This window comes from Carassius auratus, unplaced genomic scaffold (genome assembly GCF_003368295.1).
Source record: "Carassius auratus strain Wakin unplaced genomic scaffold, ASM336829v1 scaf_tig00033929, whole genome shotgun sequence".
NCBI lineage: Eukaryota > Metazoa > Chordata > Actinopteri > Cypriniformes > Cyprinidae > Carassius > Carassius auratus.
Genome location: NW_020526113.1, coordinates 1 through 14,909, shown reverse-complemented (window position 1 = coordinate 14,909; position 14,909 = coordinate 1). Strand labels below are relative to the sequence as shown.

The 14,909-nt window shown below is 37.3% G+C and overlaps 2 protein-coding genes across 2 annotated transcripts; one reads left to right on the top strand and one right to left on the bottom strand.

Annotated features, from left to right (window-relative positions):
* The first annotated feature begins 16 nt into the window (after positions 1 to 16).
* LOC113081360 (uncharacterized) lies at positions 17 to 4,686 on the top strand. The gene is made up of 12 exons (XM_026253463.1): positions 17 to 212; positions 687 to 905; positions 1,006 to 1,241; positions 1,352 to 1,461; positions 2,109 to 2,278; positions 2,421 to 2,618; positions 2,748 to 2,834; positions 3,074 to 3,327; positions 3,415 to 3,543; positions 3,695 to 3,835; positions 3,977 to 4,091; positions 4,211 to 4,686. The coding sequence occupies exons 1-12, from the start codon at positions 74 to 76 to the stop codon at positions 4,429 to 4,431; spliced, it is 2,019 nt and encodes a 672-aa protein (XP_026109248.1). The 5' UTR covers positions 17 to 73; the 3' UTR covers positions 4,432 to 4,686.
* Positions 4,492 to 9,254, bottom strand: LOC113081361 (uncharacterized). Its single transcript, XM_026253464.1, has 6 exons — positions 8,868 to 9,254; positions 8,312 to 8,445; positions 7,432 to 7,579; positions 6,875 to 7,123; positions 5,154 to 5,418; positions 4,492 to 4,922 (listed from the first exon to the last, which is right to left on the bottom strand). The coding sequence occupies exons 1-6, from the start codon at positions 9,236 to 9,238 to the stop codon at positions 4,719 to 4,721; spliced, it is 1,371 nt and encodes a 456-aa protein (XP_026109249.1). The 5' UTR covers positions 9,239 to 9,254; the 3' UTR covers positions 4,492 to 4,718.
* Between the last annotated feature and the right edge of the window lie 5,655 nt (positions 9,255 to 14,909).

The window sequence follows — 14,909 nt, the reverse complement described above, 5'->3', positions numbered from 1 at the left end:
CGTGAACAAGGCGGGGCTTGCAGAAGGTCAAGAGACTCACAGACCAGACTCAAGAGGATTCAAGGAAGAGAATATGGACAAGACAGTTCCACAGCTTCTCCGAGAAGCTGCCCAAGCACTAGAACGAAGTGCAAATGCTGCCCCTTCAGATTCAGAGAGGCCATCGTCCAGCTTAAGAATGACGCCCCCGGATCGAAGTGGTGGGACACGGGGTAAGTTGGCAAGAAAGAGACAAGGGGTCTTTCGTCAAACGGTTAGGCTTTGGGTTGCCAGCTTTCACTCGGGGTCAAGACTGTGCAGTGTAACGTTATTTGACGATCACACTCTTACGTAGAGTGTACGAAAAGTGCTCGTTTTGGCCCCCCCAAAAAACGGGGTGACACCTGCGGTCACATCAACTTACTAGACTTTAAGCATGCAAATATTACCAAAAAAATTCGAAATAGTCGATCCAAACCATTAATATATCACACCTACTTCTCCACTTCACTGAAAAAATGTGGTATTATTTTATTTCAGGTAACCGAATTTGAACGTTGAAACGCAGCTCGCATGATCCCCCTCCCCCACTCCCATGTGTTTGAATACAAGTCAGCTGGCAACCTTGATATAGCACTAAAGTCAATTTATTAAAATACCAAAGACTAACATATACATTTCATATTTTATGTCCCATTTTATTGCAGCAGAAGTTTTACGATTGTTTGCACCATACTCAATTTCACGGGGCCGTATGCCTAAACGTCCCAACACTGCTGGACCTTCAGCAAAAAAATCTAAAAGTGTGTCCTACACCCATCGTTTTTTTTGCCTATCCAAAAGAAAGGAATGTGAGGTCCCAAGTCCCTCAGTGAAAAACAAACTAGAGAGGTCAGGGATAGGAGAAAAGAGGATAACCTTTCCAGGTAAGTCAATAAAAAAATATATATATCTGCTTGTATTTTTACAATCTAACTCATAATCAGATTTTAAATTGCATGTCTTTTATATTTTATCTTTGTTTAGACAAATACTGCACTCCACAGGAATTTTCAGACCATCTTTTTCAGCATTTCCCCATCCTGAAAGAGTGTGGCGGTTTCCAGCTCTTGCGATCCAGAGGATCAACACGTTCAAAAATATTAGAGACCATACCCTGTCCAGACGATGGCTATTGCCCTGAGTACCTCTTAAGTGAGTCAGTCATGATTGGGCAGGCTGTCATATATATCAGGCCACTCCAGAAAGATATAGATGTGCAGGTAGGTTTAAAAAAGTTTAGGAGTTTACCTAAATTAATATTTTTTCTAAAAGAAAATAACCCTACTATCTGTTAATGCTTATGTCTTTTTTTCTTCTTCTTGTGGTTCAGAATCTTGAGAGTGACCAGCCTGTATCCACTGGACCACTGACAGAATGCTTGTACTGCAATAAGAAGTATAGCCTGTCAGAAATACAAGACCATGTTGATGTTTGTGAAAAGTAGGTGACCTTTAAAAAAACAAAAAACTAACACATGATTACACAACATTTTATATACATAAGCACTTTTTTCCTTTACAATAATGTGTAACACTCTATTTCGATAGTCCACTTTAGACATTCTACTAACTATAAGTAACTTTTTTCAACTACATGTCTACTAACTGTCATTAGAGAATTAGTAGACTGTTTGCTTAATCGCTGCTAAAACCTTATTGTGTTGGTCCCCCAACAGACATTCTACTGTCTATAAGTAACCTGGCAACTACAATTCAACTTATTCTCCTAACCCGAACACCTAACATGACAGAGTTAGTTGACATGTAGTTGAAAAGTTACTTATAGTTAGTAGGATGTCTAAAGTGAACTATCGAAATAAAGTCTAACCAAATAGGGTATATTTGATGTGGTTATCTAATCTCTTAATGCAGATTTAAAAATTTTTGACCATTTTCACAGACCTTGGTGATGCCTTTCCCCCCAAAAAAGTATTACTTTACTATTATATACTTTACATTGTATTACTTGGGCATTCTATTAAAGAAACAGGTATCACTTATTGTGGTAAGGTTTGTAATACTGCTGCTGAAGGAGTGATGTTGCATAAAACAATGTTCACCGCTGTTCTGTGGTTATGGTTAAATCAGGTTACATGAGTCAGGCAAAGTGATATCAGATAACACTGGCAGTACAAGACAGGAAGAAATGTCAGCAACCATGTCAGAGGATTATGCTGAAAGGGAGGAAAGGGCCTCAACATCACTCACTACTTTTTTCTCAGCCACTACCAGCCCATCAGCAGAGCCTGCCACTGAAGGTGTCTCCATCTAAATGAACATACCACTGAACATTGCTTTCTCTGTATTCGCTTTAGCACACACATCATGTTATTAAATCATCATATCAGTTATTTGTATCTTTTGAAGATTTGTTGTAATCACTTGACTGTGTTTGCATAGAGTGGAAAATTGAGCCTGATCTTGAAACAGCTGCCCGGCTGTTTCGAAGACATATCTTAAAGAATGCTGAGGACAAACCAGACCTAGTTGTTACACTAGATCTACACAGCTGTGAAAAGGATCGAGAACGGGAAATGTTAACTTTTTATAAACGTCCAAATATTGATTGGACAAGTCCGTTTACTGTAAAACTGAAAGGTATGAATATTTGTATATAAAGGCATTTAGTATATTATGTAGCATTCTTGCATACTATTTTCGTATTTTGTTCTATTTTGGTTTTATTAATGTGGTTATGATGTACATTGTAATTTGTGCTAAAAACAGGAGATGCTGCATTAGGGGATGGAGTAACACGGCATTTTTTCACATTGGTAATGGATAAGCTCCACAATGGATTTGAACTGGACATTGGTAAGTTACAATTTCCAAATTTGAAGTTGAATGTACTTGGACATACAATTTCTTTGACCTCCACTTCAGTTAGGGTAATACAAAGGGTAGGCAAATACAGGATTTAATGCATTTTAATTTTTTAAAATTTAAAAAAAAATGTTTTTGTTCAACTTAATTTAATAAGTATGAGCATAGTTAATAGAAAGGTTTACTAAGAATGTCCTTTGAGTGCATTTGTCTTGTTATAAATTTACCAGATAACTGTGGCAAAACACTTTTATTCAACGGAGAAGATGATCACAAGGTCCCTTCGACATCTAGACCACTTTTGGATGGTGACCTGTTCAGAGTTGTGGGAAGAATGATTGGACATTCATTTATTAATGGAGGTCCACTCTACTCAGGACTAAGTGCAGCTTTCTTCCCCCTTTTAAGTGGCAGTAAGGATGATACTCCAATTCTGGAGTTGAAGGACTGTCCTGATACAGATGTGATTGAAGTTGTGTCCCTTGTATGTAGACTCGGTCTTTTTTTTTTTTTTTTTAATGTGGAAAAATATATTTAAGACTTACATTTTTATGCTTTGTATAAAAAATAGCTGGAAAGCCAGAATGAACTAAATCCGAACGAAATGGACAGTATCAACAATCTGGCCATCAGTTGGGACCTGCCAGCAGTCAGCAACATCAACAGAAGATGGTTGGCAGAAACCATTCTCTACCATGGGGTAGGTATTATCTTATTTAATGGTGAAAGCTGTAAACTGCAGCTGGATATTCTACTTGCACTGTCTCTAACACCACAAAAAAAAAAAAAAAAAAAAAATCTTGGCTTCTATGGCTTATGTCCTTTTAGTGTGGTTTATTGTTAATTTCTAGGTTATTGGTCGACGTGAAAAACAGATCGCACAGCTGCGGAGAGGACTCAAAGACACTGGTGTTTTGAGAATGATAAAAGAACAAACCAGTTTAGCTGCAGTACTGTTTCCCAGATCTTCTGCACTAGTACTGGAACCAGAGGTCTTTTCTACTTTGATACTTAGAGTGAACAAACAGTTTATTATTGGTTTCTGATAAAACTCTAGGTAGTTGAATGAATTACTGAATAAATTTGGCTGCCCTGTGTTTAGCTTGTATTAAATGCTGCTGTTTTTGTATTAGATGATACTTAAGAGGGTCATCTGGCCAGAACCTGACAGTGATGAAGATGAAGCCCAATTCAACCTGGAGCAATCTTGTGACGTTACAGCCTTCTTGCGTGAATATATTCAAACAGGTAAACAGTTTTGTTTTTTTGTTTTTATTAGTTTAATGCATGTTCAATATTCCGCAGCAGATGATTGTATGTAAACGAATGATGCAATGGAAAATATTGTTTTACCCAAACCGATGCAGGATCACCTGCTGAACTGTCCGAGTTGATGAAGTTTTGGACTGGCTGGACGGTTCTGCCTCAACATCTGTATGTTGAAGTGTCACCTGACCTTACACTGCCAGTGGCTTCAACCTGCCTCACAACACTAAAACTTCCATTAACATGCAGAACCTTTCTTGCATTTACACAAGCCATGAGAGCAGCAGTTTCATCCACAAGGTTTGGCTTTGGCCTTGTCTGAGTTGTTACATTTAAAGTTGGTCATGAACAGATAAATGCATGTTTGGGAAAAAAATGAATGACGTGTTTGTCGTCTTCAGCATTTTTATTGTTGTTTTATAAATGCATGTTCTTGAAAGGAACTTTCCCAGTTTTGCAATGTTCAAAATTCTTGTGAGTTAAATGAAGTTTACATAAGAACAAGTTATCAGAAAGCCTTGCTGTAATTCAGGCATTTCATACACAATGTTACAATAAACTCACCAAAAGAAAGTCACTTCATGGCATCAGTCCTCAATGCTAAAACATCTAATATCTTAAAATCTCTGTCAGTTGTTCCACTGTGGAATTATAAACATTCACTGTGGCATTTAGCGGAACATCCCGGTTGGGAAGACCTGCAATCTCTTCTGCATTGAGGCTGCGTGGCAACTGCACATCTGGGATTGAAATGCTGTTTGCATCTTCCATGGCAGGTGGTCCATCCCAGTCAACACCATAGTCCTCATCAACCTTAAACAAAATACAAGAACAGATGCTTTAATATTATGCATTTAACAAAATAAGCATTTATGTGCCACCAAGGCATACATATATTGTTCTGATGTAGTTGTGAGTGAGGAAATTAAATGTAATAATTTACATCAATTGTGTTACATAAGACTTGCCTCCAGGACAAGATTTTTAAGCACTGGTTAAATGGACCAGAAAAAGAGTTAGTGTGAGTTTAATGTGCAAACATACAGTCCCTAAATCATCAGCAGCATCTCTGTTTTGCAGCCAAAGCTGATATGGAGATCGACCGTTCTCTGTTCTCAGTCTGTGAAAGTTCCATGCTTCTTTAAAAGTGTTAAGCTGATGTTGTAACTGGAGGGAAAAGGTCCAATGCAGAGCAAAAATGTGGATCTCATCATCAGGGTTCAACAGTCCAGTCATCTCCAAATGGTAAAACAATGTGTGGAACAAATCAAGGACTTGTGTGTATACATCTCGCCAAAGACGTTCAATCCTAAAAAGATGATGATACAAACAAGCATCACACTAATCAGTAAAATTCATAACCTTTTTATAGATCAAAGCCATATTATCTGCATTTAGATTTGACAGGTGTTTGAATAGTCTTGAAACGAGTGTCCTATCCAGTACCTGGAGATCTACCTACCTTCAAAGTTCAGCTCTAACCCTGCTCGAACAAAACTGAAGTTAATTAAGATCTTCAGGAGCACTTGATAATTACAGATATGTGCGTTTAATTAGGGTTAGAACAGAACTTGGCTGGTAGGTACAGTATATCTCCAGGAACAGGAGACTGGACCACCTCTATGTTTGACCTTGGGTAAGGGTTGCCTGTAAAACGTATATATTGCTGTAAAAAATAAATAAGTACAAAACTCTGAAATGATTTTACAGTTAAGTTTCAGCACTTTATTGGCAACTTTCTTTCCAGTAAAACCAAACCCCTAGATTATAAATGTACTTTCCTCCAGATCTACGTAAGCTTGGTTCAGGGATCAGTCTTAGAATGTTCTTGAGTGGCCTGTGTTCAGATTTAAATCTAATTGAAAAGTTAGTTGAATTTGAAGAAAGCAGGGATAACGTGAATGCCAAAAATAATCAGTGATCTGGAAGTTTTTTTATAGAAAGAAATGGGCCAAGATTGCAGTAGAGAGGCGACAGATGCTTCTCATCATCAATTAACACTCAAATTTGTATTTATAAACTTTCTATAATTGTTTACTGATGCCTTTATTAAATTTTTTCATAAAATTGTGTTCTTGGCATCAAAATGACAGGTCATGGGGTTGAATAATTTTGATTGCAACTGTACATAAAGGATAAAAATACATACATATATATATATATACACAGTACAGACTAAAAGTTTGGACACATCTTCTCATTCAAAGAGTTTTCTTTATTTTCGTGACTATGAAAATTGTAGCGTCACACTGAATGCATCAAGGGCTATTTGAGCAAGAAGGAGAGTGATGGGGTGCTGCAGATGACCTGTCCTCCACAGTCACTGGACCTGAACCCAATCCAGATGGTTTAGGGGTGAGCTGGACCGCAGACTGAAGACAAAAGGGCCAACAAGTGCTAAGCATCTCTCGGGGAACTCCTTCAAGACTGTTGAAGACCATTTCAGGTGACTACCTCTTGAAGCTCATCAAGAGATTGCCAAGAGTGTGCAGAGCAGTAATCAAAGCAAAAGAAGAACCTACAATATGACATATTTTCAGTTGTTTCACACGTTATTGTTATGTATATAATTCCATGTATAATTCCACATGTGTTAATTCATAGTTTTGATGCCTTCAGTGTGAATCTACAATTTTCATAGTCATGAAAATAAAGAAAACTCTTTGAATGAGAAGGTGTGTCCAAACTTTTGGTCTGTACTGTGTATATATATGTATATAAGAAAACGTCATGATTTCAAATGATACAAATACTTTTTCATCTACCTCTGATTGTGAACACTCCTTCCCGTAATGTGTGAATTGCGGTTTTCTCCACGGTTCTGAACCATAAATTGAGCAACCTCAATGTTTTCACCTCCTTTATCTGAACGAACACGAGATGGCAACCCATACTGGCTAACAGCACCAAGGAAAGCATCCAGCACAGTGGTGGCATTATTGTTAGTAGCAGCATTCAGATAAACTACAAGACGACTAAACCCATCAATGCCTCCATGGATCACGAATCGCCATCTGATTTTAGACAAAAAGGATGACAGACAAGAAAAATCTGAGTTTGTACACATTTTGCCTAGAAAATACCAATGACTTTTTCTATCACCATCCTTATAAATGTGTCCTGTATATCATTTGCTAATTAAAATAATTACTACAACAATGTTGTAATTTAGAATATTATGCTTAATATTTTCTGAGGGTATAAATGTGTAGTAAATGAAAATATGTACAGTAGGTCCCTAAAAGTGAGATCATAGTATTTGGGAGTCCTTGGCATCAAAACATTTGACAATCTCAGTTGGATTCCAAAAAAATCGAATTACCGTATTAATTTATGATTTCCATCTATATGCCACATGCAATTCGGACCAGGAACGGAGTACTGTCTGCGATGAAGAGTCCGGTTAGCCAGGGCTCGAAGTTGTGTTCCCTCTGGGTCCACTCTGTGTAGTGATTCACGTACCCTAAAAACTTCAGATGATGAGATATTATTGTGAATTCTGTAATGTGTTTGCTCAAAGTTAATGAGAGTTGGGTAAAATCACTTCTACTTGATGCAAAGTAAATACAAGAATTTCAAAAAGAGTTACTGAGGAAAAAAATAAAATAAATAATAATAATAAAGACTAATGGTTCAAATCATCCAGAATTGACCTGGACTTAATGTTTGTGTGTACACACCAAATATCTTTTTAGCCATCTTGTGAGTGTAGACTGAAGGCTGGTTTATACTTCTACATTGGACCAAAGCCATATGCTCTGTGTAGCCATGATGGTTACGCCTCTCTATAAAATAACTATGCATAGCATTTATGCAGAATGCAAGTGCTGTGATTGATCAGAACCAAAGACCCTGCCCAGGATTATACAAAATATATCTGCAGTAGTTCATTCATTGGAACTAAATGTAAATATTTATCCAAATAAAACATTGTCATAACGTAAACAAATATAGGCTTCTGCTGCGCTTTACTCCAGTAGTGGTGTCGACAACTGGAGTAAAGCACAGCAGAAGTAGATATTTGTTTACGTTATGACAAATTTTTATTTATGTATACTTGCAGAACAATACAAACACACCAAAGCAGAGCTATAAATGCTAACAGCCACATAGGGCACATCATATGGGCTATGCAGGTCTGCCATAGGTCCGTTACAGAAGTATAAATCAACCTACAAGTATTTAAACAAAAACAAACTTACACGGAATCAAATGTCCACTTGCTTGGAGAAAAGCTCTCATCATACGGTACCCACACTGTGGGTGCTCCCTTTGAATCTCCATCACCAAACGGTCCAGTTCGGTATTGTCAATGCCAGAGTACAACTCTGAAACTCTGCGGGACAAGTGAATAATAGAGTGATATATTTAGCATTAGATGCATCATATATGCATGCAACGACTTGGAATTGTGTAAAACGCTATACACGTGCCTGTTTCTTAACTATTAATGTCATAACTGAATGTCCTAGTTTAATTTCTAACTATCATATTATACTATTCAATTGTATGTTTCTCTGTCACATAGATAATACTTGCCGGTAGTATATGTAAATCAGTTGTTATTTCTGAAATTGATTGAAGTTTGTTTGCGCAGAATTAGTAATATTAAAAATAACATCGTAAGGATAAATGTGTGCAATGAACAGTGCCTTTTAATATGATGATGCGCGATGTTGTAAACAAAAAACGGTGATTATGGCCTTGAAGCGTTTGCATAAAAGCATTAAAATGTATTTAAATTGATGCTTAACTTACTTCAGTCCACACTGCTGCATTCGTCGATGTACCGTCCATCGACTAACTCCATACAAGGCCGCGATATCTTTAACGTGTAGCCCATACATAAGATACCCTTCTATGGCCTCGCCAGGAATCTCCACGGCTGGTCTCCCCACTCTCCCAGGCCTATCCGAAGACAATCGTTCTTCTACTACCTTTAAAATGTCAGCAGCCAAACGGGTGTCGGCGCCTGATAAGGCAGAAAATTCTCCCAGACGTTCCAACAACGTATTGGTTCTATCACATATATACGCGTAACAATCTTCGGAAATACTACCGTTTCTCTGTACACGCTCCACTTCATCTGCTAGTGAATTTAACGCTCGAATTAGCTCTGCCGCCGCCATGTTTCCAACCCCTCAAAAAGTTATGTTTACCTGTTGCCCAGCCCCGCCTTGTTCACGCAGTGATTGACATGGCGCGGGGGGGCGGACACGTGATCGGCTCGGAATGCATTTTCAACGTGCACATTGAATTTTGCTACATTCATTGCGGGACATTGAATGGAAATGCAATCGTAAGTGTCTTGACTGTGAGTGTAAATGCAATTAAGAAAAATAACATTTGAATGATAATTTTGCCACAGTTTTTGCTTGAACATGTTACACATATCAAATAATTTCTGTAATACATTTTCGTTTTAATTTTGCAACTTATAAAGCGTTAAAATGAATATTCATTTTACATATTAAAACTAGTGTATAAAATGGCAAATGAAAATTATATAAATACATTTTCATTTTCATTTTGCACCAAACGTTGCACAAATGTATTGGAAAATGTAAATGCAAATACAGAAATGCATTGCCATTTTACATATTGCATTGTCATTTTGCATATTACATTCCCAATTGAATATTGCTACCCATATGCTTCCATAGTATCATAGTTACTAACTTACAGGGCCATCGCTAGTGGGGTGAAAGAAGGTTTATGGGGCCCATGGCTGCGGGGAGGCCCCCTGGTGATCTCAATCGACTGGCTGTGGCCAGTCTAAAAAGATGCTAAGGACAATTGACGGACCACTGATGCGCATTGTAAATAAAGCTTATAATTTGCATGTGTTTTTATGCTTTTCCTAGTTAAAATATTCAGACGCAAGTCGCAGAAAAAATTAATTGAGTACAGGGCGCACGCAGAGAGCAGAGAGAGTGCTCATAGACAGCAACACCGAACTGATCTTACCTTCATGTCCTCCAGCACCAGAACAAACAAATACAAATAAATCCGTTAAAGGATTTTTAGGCTGTATTAATTAGGTAAACCGGAACAAGGAACACTTCGCATAACACCTGATGTACTTGCTACATCATTAGAAGAATGGCATCTATGCTAATATTAGTCTGTTTCTCTCTGATCCAGTCTGTATCCAGATCAGAGGGTCACTGCAGTCACCCGGATCCAGTACGTATTCAGACCAGATGGTGGATCAGCACCTAGAAAGGACCTCTACTGCCCTGTAAGACAGCGGAGACCAGGACAACTAGAGCCCCAGATACAGATCCCCTGTAAAGACCTTGTCTCAGAGGACCACCAGGACAAGACCACAGGAAACAGATGATTCTTCTGCACAATCTGACTTTGCTGCCTGGAATTGAACTGCTGGTTTCGTCTGGTCAGAGGAGAACTTGCCCCCCAACTGATCCTGGTCCTTTTTTTTCTCCATTCTGTCATTGTTGGAGTTTTGGTTCCTTGCCACTTTCGCCTCTGACTTGCTTAGTTGGGGGACTCTTAATTTAAACAGATATCATTGACTTGATTGCAAATTATTTCACAGATACTACTTAAACTGAACTGAGCTGAATGATTACATCACTGAATTCAATGATGAACTGCTTTTAATTGTCATTTTGCATTATTGACACTGTTTTCCTAATTAATGTTGTTCAGTTGCTTTGACACAATCTATTTTGTTTACAGTTTTATATAAATAAAGGTGACTTGCCTTGAAAAATGGCAGTTTAAACATGCAAACAGAAAAATATGTAAAAAAAAAAAAGAGTGCAGTGTTCGGTGCGCACAGGGCGCACGCAGATAGATGCGTCTCAAAGCACTTGAACACCGAATTTGCCTCTTCTTGCTCTTGTACCAACAAATACATATAAAATTGTGTCAAAATACCCATCTTGGAAAGTATCCTCAAAAATAAAACTGCCGGTTATGTCTTAAGTGAAAGTAAACAGTAGAGAAAGAAATCGGATGTGTATTATTATAATGGATGCATTGTCTTTTAAAGTGACTGTGCCTAATTTACCAGCTGCTGTAATGTTAAATTAATCGAAGAAATTAAAGTAAGAAAATCACTCGCTGCTCTTGAATGGACTACTTTGTAGTTTTAACATTAATCCACAGTAAATCCCAAAATTATTCAGACACCAGATATAATTGGACTTGATGCCTCGGGGCGGCAGGATTTGTAGGTGGTGGGAGTGAATGTACAGTGCTCTTTCCGCCTTCAATACCATGACTGAGGTATCCTTGAGAAAGGCACCGAACCCCCAATTGCTCCCTGGCATAAATGGCTGTCCACTGCTCCGGGTGTGTGTTCACGATGTGTGTGTGTGTGCGTGTGTGTGTGTGTTCACCTCTTGTGTGTGTGTGCACTTTGGATGGGTTAAATGTAGAGCACAATTTCTGAGTATGGGTCACCATTCTTGGCTGTATGTCACATCACTTTCACTACTCAAAAAGTATTGATAGTCATGTAAACATGGTCATACTAACAGTTAACAGAATTTTGGTATTTATTGTAAATCTATTACATACATTTCTATCAAAGTTATCTGATATTATCCAGATTAATTTGTTCAGACATGGTTTAACTCTTATGAGCACTTATTATATTTTATTACCATTTCTAAAATAAACAAATAAACTGATAATGTGAGAAATGTTGAAGGTGTCTGAATACATTTTGGCTTGACTGTATATTTAATTTTTTACAGTGAAGACTATGCAATGCTATTTTAAATTTGATTATTTGGTTTCTGTAACTGGACACCTACAAATTTGAAAAACAAACATTGTGTAAAAAAGGACAAATAAATAACCACGCCCACAGGTACAACCTGCACTAGGGCCTTGCAAATCCCAGCTACAGCCCTGGTGACTTACATGACTTACATTCAGTCAACTGCTTCCCTGGTCTTTCTTCCTTTTTGATTTTGGTGAAGTTTCTGCCTTCTCTTATTCAGGTTTGGATTAATTAAATGGGTTTCCAGTCATAACATTTGGTCTCACACCAGGAATGTGCTTCAAAGGTGATTTTTTGTGTAAAGATAAAGATAAAGGTATATGGTTCTGTACACATAAAACAGTATACAGATATAATAAAAATTAATAAATATACAATAAAATATCTTTATAGCAGTACTTGAACACTCATAAGTAGAACAACACAGTAAATGACATATTAAAGAACTTAACATGAATGTTTACGTTTATGTTTTACGAATAAAACATAAAAACAAATAGAAACTCCAATGACTGCACTGCTATCTAGCTCACATGCCCACTACACTTGTCTCGTGAGGTAAACAAGTCCAAACATGTTTCCCAGAGATGGGTTTATACTCTAACAACAAATAACAGGAGGATTACATTTTGGCAACAGGATAATGTGCACATAATGTATAACTAGCAATTTAGGCTGAAGGCTGCTAAAGCGGTCATTAAGCTCTCTCATTAACTCATCTTACAATAAATTATGTAAAATTGACTGTTACTTACGATTCGTTGTATGCATATATATATATATATATCCGCACAATTCTTAAATGGGTCACTTCAAACTATAAGTCTGTTTCCACAGCAGGACCTTCCCCCACCAACTAAGGACTAGGGTGTGTTCTACCCACAGACTGTATAAAAACAGGTCCTACCGTGGAAACCAGGAACTAAATAAAGTTCCGGGTAGGGTTTTGACGGGGAGGGGAGGGGAGACCTGAGGACACAATGGCTGCATCCGAAAACTTAGGCAGGTGACTTGCTGCCTTGCTGTCTAATCATGCAATGACTTTGCAGGCAGCGTTTTTGCACGAAGAGACCTCATGAAACGGATTTCGGACAGGCTTTAGTAATGGTTTTAGCTTTGGTGATAACTAAGTGGATATTTCATTACTACAATATTAATTTCTCGCAAGAAAATTACATTAAAAAATGGAAAACGTTCAGAAACATACATTTACACACAAACTGACCACCGACCGCAACTTTCAGACGCCATCTTTATTTTTGGCTTAACTATCGCAGAATGGAACGCACAGGATTGTGGGATATCAAAGGCAGCGAAGGATACATCTATGCTGCCTTCAAAAACTGGCCAGATGAAGGCATCTCAGGAGACAGGAAATGAAACTGACATTGATTTCGGACGTGCCTTTGAGGCCTTCCAACCTTGGAAATGCGACCTCCGAAGGCAGCATTTTTCAGTTTTCGGATGCAGGCCAATGTGTAAACAAAAAAATAAGAAACAACCCAACGTTTATTAGCTAAATTAATAAGTAAGCTTGGTGACACGCCATACTTGATGTAAAATAAACAGAAAAGCACCATATAAATAAACGAAAATCAGCAAACACTGTGGAACCAAATCATATGTTAATAAAAAAATCCAATAACATCTAGAGGGCAGAAGTAAAGTTTTATCAAAATCCTAAATATATATATTTTTAAAAAAGGTGCTTGCACAAACATGCACACCAGGCCAGTAGCTGGTTGTAGTGGGCCCCTGTTTGAAATTGTTTAATTTGTATGTTTGTTCTATTTATTTATTTGTGCAATTTACACAATGTTAAATGTTTTTCAATCTGTAGGTGTCCAGGTAGAGAAACCGAATAATCAAATGCAAAATAGCACTGCATAGTTTTCAATGATAATAAAATATACAGTCAAACCAAAATTTATTTATCACAGTTAATTTTTTGCTATAGTTTAGAAATTGGTAATAAAATATGACAAGAGAGTTAAACTGTGTCTGAACAAATTAATCGGATAATGTCAGATAACTTTGATAGAGAGGTATGTGATGAATATTGTTAGTATGACAATATTTACATAACTATCAATATTTTTTTTAACGATTACCAAGCAGTTGCTTAATATTTTCAGCATGTGGTGTAAAAAGGTTGCATTTAGCAATTAAAGAGAAAGCATGTAAGCAAAACATGGTCAGGTCAAAGTGTCTGAATAATTTTTGGTCCCAAATTATTATATTTTTTTATCAATTTCACAGGTAGTCTGCAAGTATAAACGATTTTTGGGTATAATATGTTTACAGTTTACCTTTATTATGCTATACTCAATTAAATAAAATAACTAGTTCTGGCACCTTGCTAGTAAAAACAAATAAGCAATTTATATCTGGTGTCTGAATAATTTTCCAGGTTAGACGTGGATCTCATTCCTTGTTCAAAACTACAAGTAATGACCTGACAGAGACTGAACCATTTACCTCCCATGCACATATATGGACGTTTGGTTAATTTATATCCTTCTTTGTTTTTTGGTGTAATAGTTACTACACAATGCAGGAGTTTAAAAGCCACAAGTCTTTGGAAAGCTACGAGGCTTTCTGCTGTGGCTGAGTACAGGACTTGGTAAGTTTCTTCAAATGCGTTTTAGTGTATTGTAATTACATTGCATTTAGCAGACCCATCTTAACCAAAATGACAAAGTAATTAACTGCGACTGTTTTGTAAACAGTAGATTGTACCGAGATGTTCAATGTACATAAACTTTTCCAACATGTTTTGATGTAGGCTAAAACGGTGTAAGTTTAGGTATTTAGTAGTAATTTGATTTTATCCCAAGGATACGAAAAATGAAAACATTGGTAGGATTGGGAATGACACAGCTAAAGAATTAGCAGTTTTTAATTTGAGGGTAAGTTGCACAGTTGTTTATCCAGAGGTGGCTCCTAGGAAGTTAGTTTGGGGTAAATTAATATATTAACCTGTTTTCTGATCCACACTCCAGAGCAGAGGGTGGCGGTAATGCACCAATTATGCTGGATGCCAA